General features: G+C 37.1%; 1 protein-coding gene across 1 annotated transcript in view; it reads left to right on the top strand.

Annotated features, from left to right (window-relative positions):
- The first annotated feature begins 534 nt into the window (after positions 1-534).
- SIK2 (salt inducible kinase 2) overlaps positions 535-27,410 on the top strand; it is a 122,498-nt gene continuing 95,622 nt past the window's right edge. The window contains exons 1-3 of the mRNA XM_028105842.1: positions 535-783; positions 19,379-19,495; positions 22,364-22,427. Coding sequence (XP_027961643.1) covers positions 649-783; positions 19,379-19,495; positions 22,364-22,427 — 316 coding nt within the window. The 5' untranslated portion in view covers positions 535-648. The remainder of the gene's footprint in view (positions 784-19,378; positions 19,496-22,363; positions 22,428-27,410) is intronic.

The raw sequence follows: 27,410 nt of genomic DNA, 5'->3' as shown, positions 1-27,410 counted from the left end.
CGATTTATATAGAAACAGATGAGAAAGGGATGCGAAGAAAGGAGCCTGTGAGCAATGCGTTGCTCAACCACAGCTCTTTGCAGGTGCCAAATTTGCCGGCGCACTGCAGTCTCAGGTGAGAGGTTTTGGCGGGAAGGCCCCCAGGTAGGCGGAGAACGCTGTTGCGGGGCAAGGAGACGGCAGAGCCAGTCCAGGTCGCTGCACCCCTCCGTTCCGCCCACCAGGGCTCGCTCTTGCCCTTCGGCTGGGTGGCCGAGGCACTGGGCGGGCCCGGAGGTGACCCCGCCCCTATCAGCTGCAAGGCTGCGGAGAACCAGGGGCGCCTGAGTCCGAAAAGAACGCGCCGTCCAGGCCCCGCCCGTCTTCCCTCGCTCCCTCCCTCCCTCCCTCCCTCCCTCCCTCCCTCCAGCCGACGTCGGCGGTGCTCCGGTCGCCATGGTGACCAATCGAGGCCCGGTCCCGCCCCCGCCCCCCTGCCCCGGCCCCCTGACGTCGGCGCACGTCAGCGGCGGCGCGCGCCTGGCTGGGCCCAGCCGAGCGGGAGGGACCGAGCGAGGGAGCGAGGGGAGCGGCGTCGCCGGAGCCAAGCCGCGCCGCCGGCCCGCCAGCCCGCGCTCCAGTCCGCCGTGTCTAGCAGCGGGGCCCAGCATGGTCATGGCGGATGGCCCGAAGCACTTGCAGCGCGGGCCGGTCCGGGTGGGGTTCTACGACATCGAGGGCACGCTGGGCAAGGGTAACTTCGCTGTGGTGAAGCTGGGGCGGCACCGGATCACCAAGACCGAGGTGCGGCCCGGGGCTCGGCGGGAGCGTCCGAGGCGAGGGTCCGGGAGAGAGGAGCTGTTGGCCGGGAGGGGCGGCTGCGACGGGGTTGGGGGGGTTGCTGAGTCTAGCAGAGAGGCCGGGTCTCTAGCGGAGGCGAAGGGCCTGGGACTGTGAGGACCCGGGAGGTGCAGGGGGGTCGGTGAGCGCCGTAGGGCTCGGGGCCCGGTCACCTCGACCCGAGGTGTCGTCCAGTTGGAAACCCGACCGGCCCGAGCCTTGCCTTCTCTACGCCACCCCCGGTGGCCACACGGAATTTCTCCCAGAACCTCCCACCCGGGCCGTGACCTGATCTGTGGCCTCCGCTCCGGAGCCCAAGTTCCGCGTCTTCCCTGCTCTGAGCTGGGGGTGGGGTGGGAGGGGAAGTCTGGGTGCTCGCGGGCTGCGCGATGAGGGACGTCGCCAGCCCCGGGGAAGGGGCCGCCTGCGCTCGGACTCCCGGGACAGGGCATCGCGCGGCCCCGGTGACCGCGGCGCCCCTCCCCGGCTCCGCGGGGAAGGGGCCCCCCGGTGGCTGGGAATGCCCGGACGGCCATTGTCCATCTTCTCTCCCTCCTTTTGCCCGACAGCGGCTCTGATTTGGTGTCAGGCTAGCTTGATCTCGTGCCTGAGGCATTTCCATCTAATACTCCAGACAATAGAACTGGTTAAAATGGTCATCTCTGCGCTTGCACAGCTGGGGGCTCGGTCTCGCTTCGCCCAGGCTGTCCCTTGGCCAGGTGTGCGTGCTGGTGGCGAGGGCGCGTGCCTTAAGCCACATCTGGTTCTGCCTCTCTACTCCTAAAGCCCTCAACTGCTTCCTGGCGGTGAACCCAGCCAGCATCCCCCACTCCGCCGCACATTCTGATGCACCGTACATATTTTCTCCCAAGTCTCTCTTCTTACCTAACCCGCCCCCCTTCCTTTCACTGCCTCAAGCTGCTCTCCTCAGGGTCTCTATTTTAGGACGTGCAAATTAAATACTTCAGAAAGACAGTGGAAACAAAACCATTCTTTAGAATAAACCGTTGTGTTTTTGACGTACTCTACCCTGCCTTATTGTCGTTGTTCTGGAGTTTCGTCCTTTTTCTGGTTCTTCTTTCCCTCAGTTTTCATCCTACTCAGTTGATTTCCCCCTTAATTAGTGCGAATGTGCTAGAGGTTGAACATGCAGGAACGTAGGAATGGGTTTCCGGAATGGTTATGTGACGTGAAGGACATTTGAAAACTTGAGTGATTTTTGTTGCTGCTGTTCTTGGAAGTTTTGCTTGATGTGAAGGAATCCATTTCCAAAAAGTAGGGGCATATGTTCATCGTGTCATCTTTACTTTTTGTCCTCCCCTGCTAAAGGTGAGGCGTTCCAAATCTGACTATTTTATAGCATCAGGACCAAGGTCACAAATTTTCTCTCATAAATGTACCATTGTTAGCAATTATACTAAGTTTGTAACGATAAATAATGTGACTGTAGTGAGATTACTTAATCTTGATCCCAGCATTTCTAAAAATGAAGAAATTGACTCCATTCCTCTAAAGAACCATGGCCTAATGCCATGCTATTTCCCCATAAACTGCATAAAAGAAGGCATTTTTAATGTGTATTTTTATGTGAGTCCTTGCTTGATGACTCCAAAAATCAAACAAATTGTGCATTAAAGAAAGCTTCTTACAGAACTTCTGAACGTTTTTATGTGGTTGAATTCCAAACCCATTAGTTCATAATTCTTTTTCTCATCAGCTTTTATCAGTATTGGTCACAAGATTTAATTAATTCAGCTGTTACTTATTAGGCCAAATTTAGATACTAGGGTATCTCTTTAAGAACTGTTTAGGTGAGCTGGTAATGAGTGACACTTTCTCTTGAAGTTGACAGTTCAAACCGTGTCCCTTTTAAACTGATATATCTGGTGGAGCTAGGGGGCACTGTGGAGTAGTACCGTGGTTTAGCCATCAGATACTGACATCAATGCTTTTGTAATCGAAGGCACAGGTCGGATCCTGAAAGATCACTCAGATCCTAGTATACATGTGTAAAATGATTTACTTGAAAAGCTAAATTTCTAGTCCATAGAACCCATCTCCTTTTGCTTTTCAAAAGAAGGTGTCTTTAACATATAAAAAGAAATAATGTGAATTTAAGATGGGTGAGTATCCCTGGTAATTTGGTGTGAGTGGAAATTTTTTAAAGTTGAGAGGAATGAGGGAAATAGGGTAATTAATGAAGAGAAAGGTTCTTGTAGATCTGAAGTTTTGCAAAGTTGCTTTGTGAATTTTTGTGGTAATTTGCATTAAGAATTGTTTAGCAACAGCACCTATAAAATTGTTTCTTGAAGTATACTATTAATAAGGATTTTTAAAGCAGTGTTTATTATCTTCATTCATTGGATAAATATGTCTGTCTTCAATAAATACAACTATCTCAAATACTGTAAATAAGATGGCTGGTGGAAACCTTAAAGTTTTATTTAACATTATTTTAGGTTCTCACTGCTGAACGTACTACAGTATTACAGTGAGAACAATTAAAGTGGTATAAAGAGCAATATCAGCTAAATATCATGATTATACTTCTTAGAGAAATTTCTTCAGTATAGTATGGTTTAACGTCAATGTAAGTTTGTGTGTTAAAACTTAGAGGTCTTTCTTCCCAAGTCTGAACCCAAGGTAAATTTTAGGGCTTAGTTGAAACGTCTCTGTGGTAAACAATTGGACCCTGTTATTTTTACTTGGCTCTTCTCTGTCCCTTGTTCTGAATCACTGAAGAATGATGTATTTTCTACAGAGATGGGAGATCCAAGACTGTTTGCCTTTTCGGAAAAGAAAAATCAGTACACACAAAGAGATCTTCATTTTGGTCTAATCTATCAAATAGCTTAACATTGTTTAAGAAGTATAATTACATCATCATCTGAAGCCGTATTCTCATGTTAGATCTCTATGTAAATTTTGCACACAAAAGGGAAGGCAGGTGGTGATAGAATCCAGCTTCCTAATATAATACTTCAGAAAAGCTTTGTAGTGTTGGTTTGTGGTTTATGAATTAGAGCAGCTAATTTTATAAAATTAGCATAATGGGAAAAGAATAATAGCATTTAGACTGTTAAACTATTTTAGGCAATAGTGGTTGCTCGTTTGCTATGCTGTGAATGTCCTTGAGTAGTGTTTTATTTTATCAAATCTGTGCTAGCAAAGAATTTTTCTTTCCAATTGTGTGGCTAATTTTTTTGTTGGTTTTTGTCTGTTAAATAAAATTCCAAAGAAGTCATTTGTACCCTTAAGTTGTTTTTGTTTTCTATTAAAGAGTCTTACTATAGAAAATATAAAGAAGAATATAGTGTACAAAAAGTACATGTGCAATTCCCCCACCAATGGGAGTAAATCATTCTCATGGCATATTTCCCTCTAGTCTTTTTATTATTATTATTTATTTTCCATAAATGAGATCATATGCTGTATACACTTACATAAATTACATCCTCTTTTCCACTTATTGTATACCATATTTTGCTTATTATATATAACTTTATAAAACGTTTTTAATAGCTGCATAGTGTTCTACCTTGTAGATGAATTCTATCCTATTGAATAATTTTCTTATTATTGAACATTTCCAGTTTTCACTTACAGTAAATAATTTGCAGTGAATAATATTTGTATGTAACTCTTTGCGTTTTTTTCCAGGGGAGGGGCAGGAAGAGGGAGTGGGATTTGGAGGTAAATTCCTAGAAAGGAAATTATCAAGTGAGAAGATACTATTGTCACGTTAAGGAATAATATATATTATCAAATTGATCATGTTATATTGAAAAATTGTAAAGTATAGATAAATGAAAAAAATTACCCATAATATCACCACCCCAGGGTAACCATTAGTTATTTTCAGATCTTTTCTGTGACAGGTAATTGTATTTTCCTCAATACCATATCTCATAAAGTGCTTAAAGAGCATATAAGTGTGTGGTCCATAGAATCTTAAAGCTGTTTCACAGAAGTTCTGAAAATTACCTTATTAAAAGGGCATGTTGGTATTGGGCTACTTTGTTATCCTTAAGAGAACCTGGGATGCAAAATTGATAGCAAGGACATTCTGAAGACTGCTTTTGTTCACTGAAAAGCTTTCTGTGTGCATTTTGGGGTTTTTAGGTTTAGGCATAATTCTTTACTTCCTTAATGTAAGTATTTTTTAAAGTTTTCCAAAGAGTTAAAGTATCAAAATTGCATTTTTAGAGGGAGGATACAAACAAAAAGAATATTATATTCTGATTACAGTGTTTCTTGACGAGAACTTATTTTTTTAATACATTTGAATTTTATATATTGCCTTCAAGTTTTAGGACTCCTCTCAGTAGTCTTGGTATTAATCTTGTGCTCTGAAATAGTCCATATTTCAAGAAGCAGCTATACTGTGTACGACAGAAGGACTGGTTATCAGATAACTTAATCACTATTATTTGTATCTGGGCCTATATATGGTCTTTATAGTGTGTTGAAATGAAAACTATATTTGTCATGGAATATATGTGCTATATTAGAAACTGTTTTCTAGTTTCTTGGCACCCCAGACAAATAATATTTGACAAATTATTCTGCTAAATATTGCTCAAAATGATCTGTTCTTTCTGGGGAGTGGTTGGGGACAAACATCCAAAATAAAAGTTGTGTAAATTTTTGTATTCTGTAGAAATTTTTAACTTTAACAGAGTTTAATGCGTTCTGATTTTGATTCCACTGGGAAATTCTCTCTCAGTATCTGGCAATTTAGAAAACATTTATTTGGAAATAACTGAAACTGGCCTCCATTCCTGGATTCATATGATGACATTTGACTTATGGGCCACTGCTGATGGTAGAGTCAGTTTCCTTGGAGCCAAATGGATTCCAGAAATTCACTAAGATACCGTTCTTTCCTATTTAGTGTACCTAGCACCTCTTCTGTCTTCTACCTCCATATTTTTTGAAAAAAGTTTTTAATGTATTTATATGCTTTTATTCAGAACATTTATGGAGATTGCTTTCCCACCCTTCAAGGAGAAATAGCGAGAAATCCCTATATCCAGTTTGAGATTATTAGAAGAATGAAAGACAATTACATTTAGGGATTTCATCAGAAGTTCCTCATTTAGAAAACATTTTTAAAATACTTCAAATAGTTAAAGTGATAAATCTTGGATGAATTAGACTGAAAAATGCTAAAATTTGTTTTAAGTTTTTCTCTAAGATAAACATAGTATTTGTTTTTTTCCCCATTACAAAAGTATGCATGTTCATTGTAGATATTGTTGACAAACTCAAGAAAATAAACGTTCTTAATGCCACCATTCAGACCAAGAGATCACCACTATTAATATTTGGTTCATATCCTCTTCATTATTCACATATATTTTATATGTTAGTAATGAAAATTGATGTCATCTATATGTTTTTTTATTTAATGTGTTAACATTTCCCCGAGTTAAAGTCTAAAGCATCGTTAAATAGCGTTCTTACATATGATTGTATTTTATTTCATCAATTTCCTATTATTGAACATTTAGACTGTTTCTCTCTTTTGCTGTTTCTCTAAGGTAATGTTTCAGAGGGCATTCCTATATATATATGTATATATATCTTTGTGCGCTTAACTGATTATTCCCTCAGGGTAATCCCATGGCAGTGCAATTCTTGGGTCAAGGAATATGTCCTTATATCTACATCTTATGGCATGAGATGCCAAATTATCCTCTAGAAAAGTCACACCTGTTAATTTTCACCAGGAAGAAAGCATTTGCCAGGACTATTATTTTTTAAATCTTTCCCAGTTGATAGGAGAGAGTAGTATTTTTTTATTTTAATTAACATTTCTGATTTAACATTTTTCCTTTACTTTGAGTGCATAGTTTTATAAAGATGACTATTTGTTATTTCTTTTGTGAATTGTTTTTTGTCCTTTGGACCATTTTTTGTTTTTTGGGTTTTTTTTATTTGTTTGTTTTAAGATTTTATTTATTAGAGAGAGAGAGGGAGCACGATCCAGGGGAGGGGCAGAGAAGCAGACTCCCCACCGAGCAGGGAACCTAATGCGGAACTCGATCCCAGGACCTGGGATCGTGACCTGAGCCGAAAGCAACCACTTAACAGACTGAGCCACCCAGGCACCCTTGGCCCATTTTTTAAATTGAGTTGTCATTTTTGATGATTTGTTTAAATAATTTTTAAGATAGAATATTTTTTAATCATTTCTTTTATAGTCTTAATCCTTGGTTCAATTTCTATGGATCTAAAAATGTAATGACATTTACCTTTTCTCCAGTCTGTTTTCCTTATTCACCATTGGAAAAGAGAAATTAAATCTTCATGAGGATTTATTGCATTATATAAATTCCTACATTTTTAAAAGTCAGTTTTAGGGTGCCTGGGTGGCTCAGTCGATTAAGTGTCTGCCTCTTGACTTTAGCTCAGGTCATGGTCTCAGGGTCCTGAGTTCCAGCCTGAGTTGGTCTCTATGCTCAGCAGGGAGTGGGCCCCCTCTGCCTCTCCTCTCCCTCGCTTGTGCTCTCTTTGTCTCTCAGGTAAATAAGTAAAATCTTTTTAAAAAATAAAAGTCAATTTTAAACTGGAAAAAAATTGTAGTTTATTTACACTTAAAAGATAACTAGAGAACTCCATGTTTTACCATTGACTTTTACTGCTTTCAGAAACCCTTTTTTTGTAGGACCACTCAGTCACATTGACTTGTCGGTCAAATGTTCTAATTCCACCCATGATTTGAAGTATGAGCTTGTAAAGTACATTTAATGTTTATCTTGAAGATCTAATTGTATGGTAAGAATAATACTCTTTGGTACTTCAGAGTGGTAAATAGCGCTGAAGCAACTATTACCTGAGACAGCAAGCATATGTTAATCCCTTCTGATTTGTTACTAGAAGTACTGCTCTTGTTGTGTAACTTCCTTATAAAGTCCCCCAAGCTACTTTTATGGTGTGGTTTCTTTAAGTGCGTGAGATGAATATTTCTTTAATGAGAAGTGAAAAGCAATTTTTGTTAAAGACAGGATAAATTACCATTAAATTGCATTTTGAAAAGTGAAAAAAAATCTTTCATCCATCAGCTTAACACTATTTCATTTCTGCTCATACATTTAATCCCTTGTCTTCTGTACAAATTTGTATTTTATATATTCTTACTTTTGTATGTATTATTTTTTACTTTGTTGGAAACATTTCTCTGTATGTAGTCTTCATTAATATTTACATTTTAGCAAATAATATAGCCATTTTATAGAGAATTTAGAAAATAAAATGAAAATGACTAAAATTTCACAGATGGAAAAGTTAGCATATTTGATAAATATAATAACTTCATTTTTTGTTTTTCCTATTAGAAAAGTAATCCATGTTCATTGAAGAAAAATTGCACAGAAAAGTATAAAGCAGAAAAATAGTCCACAATTTTTTTCACCCACTAATAACATTTTTGTCATAGTTATATCTAGTTTTTCCTGGTCTTTTTCTATACATACCTTGTGTTGAGACTGAGCTCAAATACTGGTTTTTTAATTTAATATTATAGTCTAAGCAATCCTTTATATTATTAAGAAAAACTATTCTAATAGCTGTATAACCATCATAACATAAGCTTACTGTAATTCACATAATTACTTCCCACTTACTGTTTCTATTTTTATATTACAAATAATATTCACTGAATATATTTACAAATAAGTCTTTACCATCGTTTCAGGTTATTTCCTTCAAATAATTTCTCAGAAGTAGAATCCTTAGGTTAAATGGGATGGGTGGTTTTTTTTCTTTATTGAGATATAGTTTACACACACTGTTTTATTACTTTAAGGTGTACAACATATTCAACAATTCTATACATTACTCAGTGCTCACCACAATAAGTGTACTCTTTTTAATTTTTTTGAGTATAGTTGATACACAATTCTACATTATTTTCAAGTGTACAACTTAGTGAATTGGCAAGTTTATACATTATGCTACATTTACCACAAGTGTAGCCATCATCTGATGTTATATTGTCCCATTATGTTGCTATTACTATATCGTTGACTGTATTTGTTATACTGTGCCTTTTATTCCTGTGACTTATTCATTCCATAGCTGGAACCCTGTATCTCCCTCTCCCCTTCACCCGTTTTGCCCAATGCCCCACCTTCTTCTCCTCTGGCAACCATCAATTTGTTCTCTGTATTTATAGGTCTGATTCTGCTTTTTGTTGTTTATTCATTTGTTTTTGTGTATTTTTTTCAGATTCCACTTATGAATGGAGTCATATGATATTTGCTTTCTCAGTTTGACTTATTTCCCTTAGCACAGTATCATCCTCAGATCCAACCAAGTCCAAAATGGCATGATATCCTTTTTTATGGCTGCATAATATTCCAGCCTCTGTGTGTGTGTGTGTGTGTGTGTGTGTGTGTGTGTGTGTGTGTGTGCGCGCGCGCACACGCGCGCGCGCGTGCATGCTGATGGACACTTAGGTTGCTTCCATATCTTGGCTATTGTAAATAATACTGTAATAAACATATGGCTGCATATATGTTTTTTTCAAATTCGTGTTTTTGTTTTCTTTGGGTAAATACCCATTAGTGAAATTAATGGATCATATAGTATTTCTATTTTTAATATTTGAGGAACCTCAATACTGTTTTCCACAGTGGCCTTGCCAGTTTATATTCCCGCCAACAGTGCCTGAAGGTCTCTTTCTCTCCAGATCCTCACTAACACTTGTTATTTGTCTTTTTGATTTTACCTTTTCCAACTAGTGTAAGGCGATAACTCGTTGTGATTTTGATTTGCATTTCCCTGATGTTGAGTGATGTTGAGCATCTTTTCATGTGTCTGTTTGCCATCTGGATGTCATCTTTGGAAGAATGTCTATTCAAGTCCTCTGCCCATTTTTTAATTGGTTTGTTTTTTTGTTGAGTTGTATGAGTTTTTTAAATATATTTTGGATCTTACCCCCTTAACAGATACATCATGTACAGATATCTTCTCCCATTCAGTAGGTTGCCTTTTTGGTTTTATTGTTGGTTTCCTTTGCTGTGCAAAAGTTTTTATTTGGTTTAGTACTAATAGTTTATTTTTGCTTTTGTTTCCCTTGCCAAAGGAGAACTATCTAGAAAAATGTTGCTATGGCCGATGTCAGAGAAATTACCGCCTGTGCTCTCTTCTGGTTTTTTATGGTTTCAGGTCTCACATTTAGGTCTTTCATCCATTTTGAGGGGTTTTTTGGGGGGTGGTGTATGGTGTTAGAAAGTGATCCAGTTTCAGTCTTTTGCATGTAGCTGTCCAGTTTTCCCAGCATTTGTTGAAAAGACTGTCTTTTCACCATTGTATATTCTTGCCTCCTTTGTTGTAGAGTAGTTGACCATATAAGCATGGGTTTATTTCTAGGCACTCTGTTCTGTTCTATTGATCTGTGTGTCTGTTTTTGTGCCAGTACCATACTGTTTTGATTACTACAACTTTTGTAGTATATCTTGAAATTGGGATTGTGATACCTCCAGCTTTGTTTTTCTTTTTCAAGATTGCTTTGACTATTGTGTAAGACTGATGAATCACTGACCTGTACCCCTGAAACAAATAATACATTATATGTTAATAAAAATTGAAAAAAAAAAGATTGCTTTGACTTTTTGGGGTCTTGTTCTAGTTTTTGTTCTGGGTTTTTGTTCTAGTTCTGTGAAAAATATTACTGGTATTTTGATAGGGATAGCATTAAATCTGTAGATTGCTTTCGGTAGTATAGTGTAGACATTTTAACAACATTGATTCTTCAGTCTATGAGCATGGAATATCTTTCCATTTGTTTATATTGTCTTCAGTTTTTCTTTCAGTTTTATAGTTTTGGGAGTACAGGTCTTTCACCTCCATGGTTAAGTTTATTCCTAGGTAGCTTATTCTTTTTGATACAGTTATTAAGTGGGATTGTTTTCCTAATTTCTCCTTCTATTTCATTATTAGTGTATAGAAATGCACTAGATTTCTGCATATTAATTTCATATCCTATGACTTTACTGAATTTTTTTAGTGAAGTCTTTAGAGTTTTCTGTATAATGTATGTCATCTACAAATAGTAAAGTTTTACTTCTTACCAATTTGGATGCCTTTCATTTTGTGTCTGATTGCTATGGCTAGGACTTCCAGTACTGTGTTGAATAAAAGTGGTGAGAATGGACATGCTTGTCCTCTTCCTGATCTTAGAAGAAGAGCTCCTGGTTTTTCATCATTGGGTATGATGTTAGCTATGGGTTTGTCATATATGGCCTTTAATATGTTGAAGTAGTTCCCTCTAAACCTGTTTTGTTGCAAGTTTTTATCATGAATGGGTGTTATACTTTGCCAGATGCTTTTTCTGCATCTATTGAGATGATGATATGGTTTTTATCCATTCTCTTGTTAATGTAATGTATCATGTTGATTGATGAATATTGAATCACCTTTGCATCCCTAGAATAAATCCCAGTTAATTATGGTGAATAATTTTTAATGTATTGTTTAATTTGGTTTGCCCATATTTCATTAAATATTTTTACATCTGTGTTCAGCAGAGATATTGGCCTGTAGTTTTTGTAGGCTGTTTTTTTGTTTCTTTTGTTTTGTTTTGTAGTGTCTTTATCTGGTATTGGTGTCAGGGTAATGCTGCCTCTTAGAATGAATTTGGAAATTTTCCTTCCTATTCTGTTTTTTTGGAATAGTTTGAGAAATAATAGGTATTAACTCTTTACATGTTTGGTAGAATTTACTTGTGAAGCCATCTGGTCCTGGATTTTTGTTTGTTGGGAGTCTTTTTGGTTTTGTTTTTTTTTTTTTACTGATTGAATTTCATTGCTAGTAATCAGTCTATTAAACATTCTCTTTCTTCTTGATTCAGTTTTGGAAGGTTATATGTTTCCAGGAATTTATCCATTTCTTCTAGATTATCTAATTTGTTGGCATAAAACTTTTTATAATAATCTCTTATAATTCTTTGTATTTCTCTGGTGATGGTTGTTATTTCTCCTCCTTCAATTCTGATTTTATTTATTTGAGTTGTCTCTCTCTCCTTTTTTTTTCTTAAGTCTGGCTAAGGGTTTATCAGTTTTGTTGATCTTTTCAAAGAACCAGCTCCTGGTTTCATTTATCCTTTCTACTGTTTTTGTAGCCTTTATTTCATTTATTTATGCTCTAATCTTTATTATTATTATTATTATTACTTTTGGCTTTGGGCTTTGTTCCTTTTCTAGCTCCTTTCGGTATAAGGTTAGGTTGTTTGAGATTTTTCTTGCCTCTTGAGGTAGGCCTGTATTGCTATAATCTTCCCTGTTAGGACAAGCTTTTCCTGCATCTGAAAGATTTCAGACCAATTGTGTTTTCATTTTCATTTGTCTCCATGTATTTTTTGATTTCCTCTTTGATGTGTTGTTGGACCCATTTATTGTTATCAGTAGCAATTTATTTAGCCTCCATGTATTTGTGTTCTTTCCAGATTTTTTCTTATGTGTGATTTCTAGTTTCATACCGATGTGGTTGGAAAAGATGCATGATATGATTTCAGTCTTTTTTAATTTGTTGAGACTTATTTTGTGGCTCAACATGTGATCTATTCTGGAGAATGTTCCATGTGAAATTGAAAAAAAAGTGTATTCCACTGTTTTTAGATGAAATGTTCTGAATGTATCTGTTAGATCCATCTGGTCCAATGTGTCATTTAAAGCCACCGTTTCCTTGTTGAATTTCTGTTTGGATGATCTATCCATTGATGTGTGTCTTAAAGTCTCTTACTATTATTGTATTACTATTGATTTCTTTATGTCTGTTAATAATTGCTTTATGTATTTGGCTGCTGCCATACTTGATGCGTAAATATTTACTATTATATCTTATTGTTGGATTGTTCCCTTTATGGTTATGTAGTGTCCTTCTTTGTCTCTTGTTACTCTGTATTGTAAAGTCTATTTTGTCCAATGTAAGTATTGCTACCCCAGCTTTCTTTTTGCTTCTCTTTGCATGTTAAATGTTTTTTCCATCCCTTCACTTTCAATCTGAATGTGTTTTTAGGTCTGAAGGGAGTCTCTGGTAAGCAGCATATAGATGGGTCTTGCTTTTTTATCCTTTCAGTCACCCTGTGCCTTTTGATTGGGGTAATAGTCTGTTTGCATTTATAGTAATTATCAATAGGTAGGTACTTGGTGCCCTTTGTTACTTGTTTTATAGTTGTTTTTATAGTTCTCTCTTCCTTTCTTCTTGTCTTGCTCTCTTCCCTATGGTTTCTTTAGTATTATGCTTGGATTCCTTTCTCATTATATTTTATGTATCTGTTATAGGTTTTTGATTTATGGTTATCATTAGATTCATATATGACATCTTATGCATATAGCAGTCTATATTAAGTTGATGGTTGCTTAACTTTGAACCCATTCTAAAAGCACTAAATTTTTACTCTCTACCCACCCCACACACATTTTATGTATATGATGGCCATCCTTCTATTTTGTGAATCCCTTGACTGATTTTTCTGCCAGTCGTTGGGTTGTTTTCAGAGTTAGTGGCACTGATATGGCTGTTATCTTGGTGTTGTATACATGGGACAAGGTAAGCTCAGGATACTTCTACTCTACCATCTTCCCAGAACTCCCTCAGGATGGATGACTATTTTTTAGCCTAATTTTTTTTTGAGATTTTTATTTTTAAATAATTTCTACACCCAATGTGGGGCTCAAACTCACAATCCCGAGATCAGGAGTCACATGCTTTACCGACTGAGTTAGCCAGGGACCCCGAGATAGATGATTTTTAAGGTTCTTGATAAAAATTGCCAAAATACCTTTCAGAAAAATTATAACCTATTTTATAGTCATACCAGCAATATATAAAAGTGGCCATCTTGTTGAACCTAAGCCCACAAGGGTGTTTACCTTTTAATCTTTGTAAATATAAGTGGAAAGGATATTTCTTGATAAATCTACATATTATATTAGATATTTTATTTTAATTCACTTTTTCCTATTTCTGAGGTTGAATATTCACTGTTGCTACTTTTACATGAGATTTAGTTTGGTAGCAGTCATTCTAGTTTATGTATGGCCTCCAAAGTTGTATAGGAAACCTTCCTTTTATCCCCTAGCAGAAGGAATATAAATTTTTCTGTCTCTACATAAATTCACTAAAGGTTTTTTTTTTTTTTAAAGATACTGCATGCATATGTAGGAACTGGAGAGTTGAATAATTCAGATGAATAACAGAGAGAAGGGAATCCTTCAATTTTCAGAGTCCCTTGCTTGACTTTGTTGTGACCATGCAGATCTTGTCCTTAGTACTATGTTGAGAACTAAGTAGAAAAGGGATGCAGAGAGTAAACTCCCAGAAATATAAATTCACAGTTACCTTTAAAATGTTGAAACACAAACCTTTTGTATGGTGGAACTTTCACACACATCAGGAAAATCCCCCAGTGCAGATTTTTCTCGTTGATAAAATTTGTTTTCCAAAATGTGTTCTCTTTGTTCTCACAGATCTATTAACTTCCTTGAAAGTAGGAATCAGATCTTGTTCATTTTTGTATCCTGAGCATAATTCCGAGCACACAACAGGTGCTCAGAGAGGCTCTTTGAAAAAGTAGGAAGATTGAACTTGGAGTTTGAAGGCCTGCGGTTTTTCCCATTAATTCACTTGAGCTGTAGCACCTTTTGTAGATTATGTAACATCTTTGGATCCTCAGTTTCATCAACTCATGGATGCTCTGCTTGTTCCATTTACTTCACAAAGTTGAGAAATAAATGAGATAAAATATGTTAAAGTATCTTGGGAAATTAAAAAGTACTGTGCAGTTGTGAAAGTCATCATCATCATTATATTTCTGGGAAGTACTTGGTAATGAGTCCCATTGTTAAGAAATTACCTGGAAGAATATGCCGAAGACTGCTAGCCGAACACTAAAAATCCACTGTTTCCTCTTCTTCCTGGACCTATCACTGGACTCTCGGCGTCTCTTGCATTTAGATATGGTTATGTGACTGAGTTCTAACTAATGGTGTGAACAGAAATAATATGGGCCACTTCAGGGCTAGCCTGTAAAAACCTCTTGTGAGGGCTCCTCCAAGTTTCCTTCTCCTGTTAGGCTGGAAAAGTAGTAAAACGTCCTTAAACCTCCTATGCCTGCATCCCATTCTGCTATGAGCAAAAAATAAACTATTCTATTTGAATCACTATACATTTTGTGGTCTACTTGTTCATAGCAGTTAGACAAGCCCTATTTTTTTTTCAAGCCTTAACAATTTATTTTTTATTCTTTTTTTTTATTAGTTTCAGAAGTAGAATTTAGTGATTCTTTAGTTGCATAGAACACCCAGTGCTCCTTACATCAAGTGCCCTCCCTCCTTAATGCCCATCACCACTTATCCCTTCCCCCCACCATTTCCCCTCCAGCAACCCTGTTTCCTAGAGTTCAGCATCTCTTACAGTTTGCCTCTCTCTCAGTTTTCATCTTATTTTATTTTTCCTTCCCTTCCCCTATGCTTATCTGTTTTATTTCTTAAATTCCACTTATCAGTGAAATCATATGGTATTTGTCTTTCTCTGACTTTTTTCACTTAACCTAATACCTTCTAATTCTATCCATATTGTTGCAAATGGCGAGATTTCATTCTTTTTGATGGCTGAGTAATATTCCATTGTGTGTGTGTGTGTGTGTGTGTGTGTGTGTGTGTGTGTGTGTACACACACACACACATCTTTAACACACACACCACATCTTTAGCCATTCATCTGTTGATGGACATCTGGGCTCTTTTCATAGTTTGGCTATTGTGGACATTGCTGCTATAAACATTGGGGTACAGCTGCCCCTTCAAATCACTATGTTTGTATCCTTTGGATAAATACCTAGTAGTGCAAATGCTGGGTCATAAGGTAGCTCTACTTGTACTTTTTGAGGAACCTCCATACTGTTTTCCAGAGTGGCTGCACCAGTGTAAGAGGGTTCCCCTTTCTCTACATCCTTGCCAACAACATCTGTTGTTTCCTGAGTTGTTAATTTTAGCCATTTTGATAGGTGTGAGGTGGTATCTCATGGTGGTTTTGATTTGTATTTCCCTGATGCCAAGTGATGTTGAGCATTTTTTCATGTGTCTGTTGGCCCATTTATGTGTCTTTGGAGAAATGGCTGTTCGTGTCTTCTGCCCATTTCCTGCCTGGATTTTTTTGTTCTTTAGGTGTTGAGTTTGATAGATTATAGATTTTGGACTAGCCTTTTATCTGATAAGACATTTGCAAATATCTTCTCCCATTCCATAGGTTGCCTGTTAGTTTTGTTGATGGTTTCCTTTGCCGTGCAAGAGCTTTTTATCTTGATGAAGTCCCAATAGTTCATTTTTTGATTTTGCTTCCCTTGCCTTTGGAGACATGTCTAACAAAAAATTGCTGCGGCTGAGGTCAAAAAGGTTGCTGCATGTGTTCTTCTCTAGGATTTCATGAATTCCTGTCTCACATTTAGGTCTTTCATCCATTTTGAATTTATTTTTGTGTGTGGTGTAAGAAAGTGGTCCAGTTTCATTCTCCTGCATGTACTGTCCAGTTTTCCCAGCACCATTTCTTGAAAAGACTATTTTTTCCATTGAATATTCTTTCCTGCTTTGTCAAAGATTAGTTGATCAGAGAATTGAGGGTCCATTTCTAGGTTCTCTGTTCTGTTCCACTGATCTATGTCTGTTTTTGTGCCAGTACCATACTGTCTTGATGATTGCAGCTTTGTAATGCAGCTTGAAGTCCGAAATTGTGATGCTTCTAGCTTTGCTTTTCTTTTTCAATGTTACTTTGGCTATTCAGGGTCTTTTCTCATTCCATACAAATCTTAGGATTGTTTGCTCCAGCTCTGTGAAAAACTTTAATGGTATTTTGATGAACATGGATGGAAAAATTCTCACCAAGATACTAGCTAATAGGATCCAACAGTACATTGAAAGGATTATTCACCACGACCAAGTGGGATTTATTCCTGGGCTGCAAGAGTGGTTCAACATCCGCAAATCAGGCAATGTGATACATCACATTAATAAAAGCCCTAACTATTAAAAGGAGCATGCTAACACATGCTCTGCTTTTTGTTTAGTGCTTTACTTTTTCATAATCCTTACAAGACTTACAAGCAAGGGATAACAGGGTAAAGATATAAGTAGGTACACATGTGGTTCATATATTTATAAGATAAAACTGAAGAGAATTTGATTTTGTCATTTGAGAATTTTTTGGTTGAGAAAAGTTGAATAATGAGATTTATGACTTATTAAGGTTTATTTAGATAATTTATGTATTTTTCAGTTTTTCATTGTTTGAGGCCAGGGTTTTAAAAAAAGAGTATGAGGTATCTCTTGGTAATACCTTGCTTTAATTGGAATTTAGTGCATAAAGTTTTTCTTTAACATTATAGTGTTAAAGATATGATAATCAAGATATCCTTTTTATTAATAGGTTCTGACCCATTTCCTTACAAAAGGTTTTTTTTTGGTGAGGGGGATATCTAGACATGCTCCAGCATTTGGAGGGCAAGACATTTTCTTCAAAATAAGCATGTCTGTGAAACTCCATATCACCTTCCTAAGGAATATTGGGGAAATTAAAATATACACTTATTCTTTTATCTGGCAGCTTTTACCTAAAGTAACTAATAATACTATCTCATGAAATTGAGGAGGAGGAGGTTGCTTTAAATCTATTTAAATTTAGGGATGCCTGGGTGGCTCAGTTGGTTAAGCAGCTGCCTTCGGCTGAGGTCATGATCCCAGGATCCTGGGTTTGAGTCCCACATCAGGCTCCCAGGGAGCCTGCTTCTCCCTCTGCCTGCCACTCCTCCTGCTTGTGTTTTCTCTCTCTCTCTCTCTCTCTCAAAATAAATAAATAAAATCTTTTTTAAAAATCTATTTAAATTTAAATAAATATTGGGGTGGTCCAATAATGTCCTTAATATCAAGTACAATATTGATCAGTGTCCTTATCTAGCAAAGTTTAGTACCTTTTACTTTCTAGGATATTTTGATTATGGAAATAATACACCACCAAACATAATGAAAATATCACAAAACCTATGTACTTTACTGTCCAGAGAAGGAACTACCCCCTTTCTTCTTAGGTAGTAAATTTAATTTTATGCATTATATTTAGTAATCTGATTTCCCCTGGGAAGCTTGAGTTCTTCTCTGGGTTACAATTAATTCAAATCAGGAAATAAGCTGTGGACAGCAAATTAGAAATAGATATTGGTAAGAAATAAACCTTATAGTAGAGCTTTAAGAGGTAACAGCAAAGGACAAAGCAGCCATAGGAAAGAAGAAAAAACTAACTATATAAATAGGAGTCTGAAGAAATTAAGTGAATTGACAAGCTGAGTCCTATATCCTTGGATACCTTTTAGAAGTATTGAACTGTTATATATAGCACATACAATAATTGATAATAATTATCTTGAAACAACATAAAACTGAGTTATGTTCAGAATACTTTTTGGTAGACTATGAAGTACATTTTAGAGTTTCTTCAGAACTTGTTATAATCAAGTTTGAGTGGTCCCTAGTGATCTGAAAATTTTAGTTAAATCAAAAAGGCTTATTTCCGAACCAAATAGCTACAATTTCTTAAAAAAAAGAAAAAAGTTCTTTTTTGATTACATAGAAAAAGGTACATGATTCTTGATTTTTGACTACCTAGATATTCACCTTCAAATGCAGTTCCTTCAAATTGTTAACCTTGGGGTGGTTTGGGTTCCTATCTAGTTATGATAGGAAGAGGCCACATTCTTAAAAATCAGATTCTTTTAAGGAAGTCAAAAGCCAGTGTAATTACTAACAGATGAGTTTTTGCACTTTGATTTTTAAAATAAAGTTTAGGGGCACCTGGGTGACTCAGTCAGTTAAGCGTCTCCCTTTGGCTCAGGTCATGATCCCAGAGTCCTGGGATTGAGCCCCACATTGGGCTCCCTGCTCGGCGGGGATCGTGCTTCCCCCTCCTCCCATTTGTGTGTGCGCTCTCTCTCTCAAATAAATAAATAAATAAAAACTTTTAGAAAACAAAGTTTAATCCAGTTAGTATCTTTCATATAAATAGATTTTAATACTTTATATATTTAACCTCCCCACCTCCCCCAGAAAGCTATATCTGTATTCTTTGGAATCTATCACTTGCTTTTCTTGAAAAGCTGTATTTTAGTACAGCGGAACCTGCCTTCTACTTGGCTGATCATTTATTTACAGGTACTTTGCAACAGGCTGATAACTGGTTGAAGCTGGTGAGCTTTTATTTCTTCAGTTTATAAGTGGAGTAAAACATTACAGTTATATTAAAAGAGAAATAATGTTCTATTAAAGTAACTCTGCAGGGTTCTTCTTAGCACACTGAAGATGACTCCTAAACAAAATCACAGTGCGTCACATGTGGTAGATGTTTAAGAAATAACTTGTTGAATGAATGAGCATTGAATTTCAAGTATTTTTGTTGTCCTAGGAACTTACAGGCAAAGTATCAGGTGCCCTATATTAAAAAGATTTTTAACTGGAAAATGTTAACCATCATATACTAATTGTATTTATTTGTGCCTGGGACACAGGTGGCGATAAAAATAATAGATAAATCTCAGCTGGATGCAGTGAACCTTGAGAAAATCTACCGAGAAGTACAAATAATGAAAATGTTAGACCACCCTCACATCATCAAACTTTATCAGGTAGGATGTAACCTTATTCCTCTCCATGCTTCTCACATCCTGTTTTCTCTTTTGCATCATCTTTCTCTTTTATGTTAGTTTTTTTTAGTCCATAGAAAAAGGAATAATTATATGGGTTTTGTTAAGCTGAGTACCCATTTTCTATATTTAAGTAAAAAATTAGGAAATAAAAAACTAGTAGCTTAATTTTAAGTTCTCTCCCACACTGTAAGTTATTTAATTAAAAAGTTTATAGTTGTGTATTTATGATATTCAAGCCTGTTGACTTTTGGTGGTGGTACCATAAATGAGGATATGGCAGTTTTGCTTAATAAAAAAAATACAGTTAATGTTTTCTGAAATACAAAGGTTAAAATAGTGTATTATTTAGTGGCATATTTGGTAATACTTAGAGCCAAATCTTATATTTGTTTGGGTTGTTTTGTCAGATAAAGTAAAGGAGACATTTTTTTAAAAAATTAACTTTATTGAGATACAATTTTTATAAAATAAATTGTACCCATTTCAAGTGTAAACTGTGTTTTTTAAAAGGATGATATTCTCCGGGGTGCCTGGGTGGCTCAGTTGGTTAAGTGTCTGACTCTTGGTTTCAGCTCAGGTCTTGATCTTGGGAGTTTTGGGATCCAGCTCCGTGGCCAGCTCAGTGCTCAGCGCAGAGTCTGCTTGGGATTCTCTCCCCATCTCCCTTTGCCCCTCCCCCCACCCACACGTGCTCTCTCTCTTTCTCTAAAATAAATAAACCTTAAAAAAAAAGATCTCATCTTAACGAGTGAGATGGTATTCTGTGGGTCTCTAAGATATGTGCTACATTTAAATGTGTTTAAAATAATTATCAGTTATTTTAACAGTTCCAAAGGATTGCTATCCTTTGGAATACACTTTTGTATTTTTTGTATAGTTCAAAAAAAAAGATCTCTGGTTTTTAAAGAGTAATTCATATTGAGGAATGATAATGTAATATGAAACTTTTTAACACTTTATTCATTAATATGTAGAATTCTTATATTAGGAAACTATTTTTTTAGAGGGGAGGAGAGTAAGGGGGGGGATGGGAGAGGGAGAGAGAGAATCTTAAGCAGGCTCCATGTCCAGCACCGATCATGACCTGAGCCAAAATCAAGAGTCCAGCACTGAGCCACCCAAGCACCCCTATTGGAAAACTATTTTTAGACTAAAATGTTACAGTATGCTAGCCTATGACTTTAATCTCCATAGTGTGATGCGTACACCCAGTGGTATGCTGGACTCAGCCTGTACTGGCTTGTAAGAACCGATTGTTAAATTTTCAGATGTTTTGCAGACCAACTAATAACATGTTAGTAGCTCAAAATCAGCTATGGTGGGAGTATTTACACCATAGAAAGCTGTTTACAAGTTAGGGCCTTTTTTTTTTTCCACAGAGAGCTAATACTAGCAACTACTATGTGCACTCACGTGGGTTAGCACAAGTGTCTCTTAGGCATAATAAGAAAATATTAGAACTTCTGTGCTTACTTTTTATATCTATCTTCTTGTGTGCATTCTATAATGTATATAATGTGTTTATACAGTGACACAAGTATGTAATTTGTATCTGCTTATATTCATATAAACATACGCATATGTTTGTGTATATATACATGTACATGAATGTGTAATACACGTTTGGCTAAACAGCTTGTTACTGATAGAGATTTGCAATTAAAAAGGTGTGGAGACCATTGGAGACCATTAGAGACCATTAGTATTATTAGAATGAGAGAACATGGTGCGCCACTCAAAAACAGTTCTAAAACTGCAGAAGGCTTCTTTGGTGATATTTATATCAGAGTATTTCTCCTTTTAAGCTTTTTTTTTTCCCCCTAAAGAGGATACTTATAAGAAACTAATCCACATCCTTAGAAGTCTGATGAACCATAAGCCAAACTAAGGTTAAAACTACCATGATTCACAGAATTCCATCTGTATTTGAGCTAAACAAACAGTTAAATTGACTTACTATTTATCTTACTTAGACTCCACTTGTACATAGTTCTTAGTTTTCTGGCCTGATTGGGAATAGTCCTAAACCTGCATGTTAGGGCAAAATCAATTTCCAGCCCTTTAGTAGATAACGGTTAAATTTTCATTGTTATGTGCCAGTACAGAAAGGATGGTGTTACAGAGATTCTAAAATTCACTCATTTTGTACTTATAAATTCATTTTCTTTTGGTTCAGTATAGGTTGAAATATCATTTGTCACACTGACATGCTTCCTTTCTGAACCTAGAAAAACGAATAAAAATGTATAGCAGTGGAGTTATGAAGAAGCTTTTGAGTAGTGATTTTAAAATAACAGTAGTTTGTAACAATATCACAGTATAGTAGGAGGAATATCCTGTTGTGCCAGATGATCCAGGCTACAGGCCTGATAAACTGAGCTTTATTTTATTTATCTCTCTTATTCTTGATCAAAGTCTACCCATAGCACAGGGCTAGAAAAGTCTGTGAGAAGGTGGTAAAAAGTTGATCTTCAAAATTCCTGTTACTTGTATTCGTATTTTTTAACTTGAATGTGCATAACAATCACATTTTTGTTAAAATAGAAATTCTGTGTCAGTAGGTCCGGGGTGGGGCCTGAGATTCTGCATTTCTAACATTTGCCCGCACAGTGCTGCCGCTGCTGCCGGTCCATGGACCACGCTTGGAAAAGTGAGCATCTAGATTTCTCACAAATCGTTAGCAGAAGGATATTATCAGTCTTGTAAACTTACCCACCTTCTGAATTATTCATAAATTTGATACTTTTATTAGTAGTTTTATTTAGTAACTCCATAGAATGTTGAGTCTCAGTAGAATAGAATTGCAATCCTTTCCTATCAGACTAATACGGAATTTTTTATCAATAGGTAATGGAGACCAAAAATATGTTATACCTTGTGACAGAATATGCCAAAAATGGAGAAATTTTTGGTAAGTATTTCACTATTCTTTAAATTTGTTTTTAATTTGAAAATGTCACTAATCTTCATGAATGGAGTATTTCCTATTGACTTTCCTGCTTGTTTAAGAGTTGGCAACATGAACTAGAACTTTTTAAGCATGAGAATATAATAAAGTATTCAGTAAAACAAAGATAAGGAATATAATTTATTCTCTTGTATTCATGATGTTTATGTATTAAAGCTATTGCTTAATTCCCTCATCTGTGTGAGAGAGATGGGAGAATTACAGACAGGAAAAAACATGCAGTCATATTGCAAGGGGGATTTTCTTTCCTTTTATCTTCATTTTTTACTTTTCCTTCCAGGGGAACCATCAGTCGACAAATACTTACTGAGTTCCCAGGCATTGCTGTAGGTTTAGGGGATGTAATGATGACCTGAATAACCTGTTCCCTGCTGCCATTGTGGCTCATACAGTTTAGTAAGCTACTGACTGTAACTGTGCGACCCCAGGCAAGTCACTGCAGCCCTCTGGGACTTGGTTCCTTTATCTCTAGTAAGGAAAGATTTTGATTAATTGGTTTCTGTGATCCATTCTAACCTTTAAAAATATTACAAATATTTTGTTCTAGTTTTCATCTCTTTTATTTTTAATCTTGTAGTGCCAGAACACTGTAGGTAGTCTAACCACTTTTGGTTTTTAACCTGCACATTTAAATCCCAAATGGTTTTAAAACAGCCTTAGTGAGGAATTATCCATATACAGTAACGTGCACATATTTAATGTGTACAACTTAATACATTTTCACACACACACACACACACACACACACACGCAGACACACATGAAACCATTGCCACAGACAATATATCCATAATTTCCAAAAGTTCCTTTGTGCCCCTTTTTATCTCTCTCTTGCCCCACCTCAGCACCAAGCAACTACTGATCTGTTTTCTGTCACTATAAATGAGTTTGTGTCTTGTAGAATTTTATATAAATATGGTCATACAGTATATAATTATTTTATGATTTATCCATTTTGTTGTATCAACATACCATCTTTTTTCACTAAGTAGTTTTATTGTAAATAGCTTTCTTTTATATGAATATACCCCAGTTTATCCATTCATGTGTTAATAGATCATTGGGTTGGTTTCGGTTTTTGGCTATTACACATGAATTGCTCTGAACACTCACGTACAGTCTTTAACTTACAGTCTACCTTCAAGTAATTGTTCACCACTTCACATATAGCATGAGTCTTAAAATAATATACCATTATTTTGCACCTCCTGGCCTTTATGTTCTTGTCATACATTTTACTTATGCCTATTTAATAAAACACAGAATACAGTGTTGTTACTTTTTAAAAAGTCAATTATGTTTTAAAGGAGTTCGATATTTTTTAAAATCTTACATATTTATTAGTGGAATATCATTGCCGCATCCCTATATGTAGTTGCACATTTTCATTTCTTTGTGTAGACACATACCTTCATCTGGTGTCATTTTTCTTCTGTCTGAAGGATTTTCTTTGGCATTTCTTGTAAGTCAGGTCTGTTCGTGATGAAATCTTTCAGCTTTTGTGTGTCTAAAATCTTTGTTTTTGAGAGATATTCGTACTGGGTATATAATTCTAACATGGGTTTTTTTCTTTCAGTACTTTAAAGATGTTGCTCCATTGTATTCCCATTTGCATTATTTCTGACAAGAAACCTGCTGTCATCTTTTTCTTTATTCCTCTGTATGTAACGTGGCTCGATTCTGTGGCTGCTTTTATAGTTTTGTTTATTACTGGTTTCAACAACTTGGTTACAATATGCCTTTGTGTGGTTTTCTTCATGATTCTGTTCTTACTGGATCTGTGAATGTACAGCTTCCATCAAATTCAGAAAATTCTCAGCCATTATTTTCTTGATCAGTTTTTCTGGCCCACCCCTCTCTCATCTTCTTTAGAGACTCCAATTACACTTATATTAGGCTGTTTGAAATTGTTCTACAGCTCACTGATGCTTTTTTTCCATTTAAAAAAATTCCTTTGTCTCCCTGTATTTCATTTTGGATAGTTGCTATTTTTAGGTCTTCAAGTCCTAGCATCTTCTGCAATGTCCAGTTTGCCATTAATCTCATCCAGTGTACTTCTCAGTCTCAGACATTGCAGGTTTCTGCTCTGTAAACTTGAATAAGGCCTTTTTTTTTCTTTTCTATGTCTACTATGTCTTTAGTTAGGTTTTTAAACATCTGGAATACAGTTTTAATAACTTGTAATGTCCACATGTCCTAATTCTGGTAGCACTGTCAGTGCTGAATCAGTTTTGAACTATTCATGTTTCTACCCAGTTTTGGTCAGATTTTCCTGCTTCTTTATATGCCTGCTAATCTTTGAATTGATGTCAGACATTGTTAGTTTTACCTTAGTGGTTGCCACATATTTTTGTATTCCTATACCTCCTCTTGAGCTTTGGTCTGGGACACAGTTAAGTTACTTAGAAACGGTTTATATCATTTAAGTGTTCCTTTTATGATTGGAGCAGTGCTCAGTCTAGGTATCACTATTTCCCACTTTGGAGTACTCTACCCAATGCCCCCATGAAATTGGGGATTTTTTAGCCTGGTCAGTAGGAACAGGCAGTGATCCTGGTACCAGGTACTATTTTTTCTAATCCTCATAGATGGTTCTTTTTCTGGCCTCAGATAGTTTTCTCACACACACATGCCAGTCAGTACTCCCCTGGATGCTCAAGGGGGACACTCACAGATCAAAGCTTTGCACTGTGTGTACCTCTCTCTCCTTTGCTTGTTCTCCCTAGACTCTCAGCTCTGTCTCCTCAACTCAGGGACTCTGCTGGGCTCTGCCTATGTCTCCCTTCCCTATCCTGTGGCCTACACCCTTCTCTCAAGGCATTAGTTGAGGGTATTCCTGGGTCTCACCTCATTTATTTCCTGCCTCTCAGGGATCACTCTTCTTTTTTGCCTGATGTTCAGTGTGCTATAAACCAATGTCTCATATATTTTTGTCTTTTATTTATTGTGGGGATGGTTTTGGAAGGGTAAATCCAGTCCCTGTTACTTTATCTTGGTTGAAAGCAGAAGTCTCCAATCCTACCAAAATTATCTTTAATTTTGGGGTGCCTGGTGGCTTAGTCGGTTGGGCATCTGCCTTCGGCTGAGGTCATGGTCCCAGGGTCCTGGGATTGAGCCCCACATCAGGCTCTTCTGCAAGCAGAAGTCTCCAATCCTACCAAAATTATCTTTAATTTTGGGGTGCCTGGTGGCTTAGTCGGTTGGGCATCTGCCTTCGGCTCAGGTCATGGTCCCAGGGTCCTGGGATTGAGCTCCACATCAGGCTCTCTTCTCCCTCTCCCTCTGCCTGCCACTCTGTACTTGTGCTCTCTCTCTGTGTCAAATAAATAAAATATTTTTTTAAAATTATCTTTAATTTTAGCTGTTTTAAAGGAAAGATTTGGGGATGCCTGGGTGGCTCAATTGGTTAAGCATCTGCCTTCAGCTCAGGTTCCAGGGTTCTGGGATCAGGTTCCACATCAGGCTCCTTGCTCAGTGCGGAGCCTGCTTCTCCCTCTGCCTGTCCCTTCCCCCTGCTCATGTGTGTGCTCTCTCTCTGTCTCTCTCTGACAAATAAAAATCTTTTTAAAAATTTAAAAAAATATGTATACTTCTGTAGTTTGGAGAAATGTATTATTTAAAGTTGAATTCTAAATAAATAGTTCTGATTTAATCATTTTCTAATTGTATTTCAGGAAAGATATCTTGCCTTTTTTTACTTTTTTTCTTCTTTATGCTGCTGCTTATTGAGCTTATTTCAATTCTTAAGATACTTGTTTAGAAGCTTCTTAACTGATGCTGCAATGGAATGGTATGGGCTTTGAAGCCAAGCAAATCTGGCTTACCATGGCTGTACCATATTACTTGTTGCATTGCTTGGGACAAGTTTCTTCCTTTCCTTTTCTTCTCTCTCTTTTCCTTTCTCCTTTTTTCTGTCTTCTGTTCTTTTCCTTTTTCTCTCTTTCCTGTTCTTTCTTACATTTGCTTGTTCTTTCAATTTAGTCAGGTTTTCAAGAAATCTTTATTGAAAACCAATTATGTGTTACATACTGTTCTGTATGGTAGGAATTGCACAATGAAGAAAACAGACAAAAAATCCCTGTTATGAATCTTATATTTTGGTGTGCGGAGAGAGACCATAAAGAAATTAAGTGAATTATATAGTATATTAGATGGTATTATAGAATTATATAGTGTATTAGATTATATTAGATAAGTGTTATGGAAATAGAACAAGAAAGGGAGGGGTTGGGGAGTAGGTAAGTTGATCGCAGTGTTAAGTAGAGCAGTCAGGGAAGGCCACACTGACATTTGAGCAAAGAATGGAAAGCACAGTCAGATAGATATGGGAGAAAGAGGGTCATCCAGGGAGAGGGAAGACTAAATGCAAGGGTCCTGAGGCAGCAGTGTGCTTGGTATATTCAAGGAATAGCAGGGAGGCCAGTATGGCTGGAGAGAGGCAAGCAAGAGGGAAGAGCAAGAGTGAGCAGGGAAGAATAGTAGATGACATCAGAAAGGCAAATGACAAGCAGGAGTGGGGCAGATTTGGGGACTTTGTAGGCCATTGTAAGGACTTTGGCTCTTAGCTTGAATAAAATAAAGGAACCGTTTAGAGGGGTTTGAGCAAAGAAGTGATCGCATCTAATTTGACGTTTTAAAAGCACCACTCTGGCTGCTGTGTTGAGAATAGACTGTAGTGAGCAAGGTGGAAACAGAGACTAGGTAGGAGACTGTTCCAGTAGTCCTAGTGAGAGGTGATGATGGCTCAGCAGGGTAGTAGCAATGCACATAGTGCTACGTGGTCAGACTCACAATATGTTGTGAAAGAAGAATCAGTAGAGGGTGCCTAGGCGGCTCAGTTGTTAAGCATCTGACTCTTGATTTCTTCTCAGGTCTTGATCTCAGGGTCCTGAGATCAAGCCCTGAATAAGGCTCCATGCTGGGCGT

Source organism: Eumetopias jubatus, unplaced genomic scaffold, assembly GCF_037043125.1.
Source record: "Eumetopias jubatus isolate StellerSeaLion01/CBP00866 unplaced genomic scaffold, mEumJub1_p1.0 scaffold_13, whole genome shotgun sequence".
In the NCBI taxonomy this organism is placed as follows: domain Eukaryota; kingdom Metazoa; phylum Chordata; class Mammalia; order Carnivora; family Otariidae; genus Eumetopias; species Eumetopias jubatus.
This window is presented reverse-complemented; position numbering and strand designations above follow the sequence as displayed.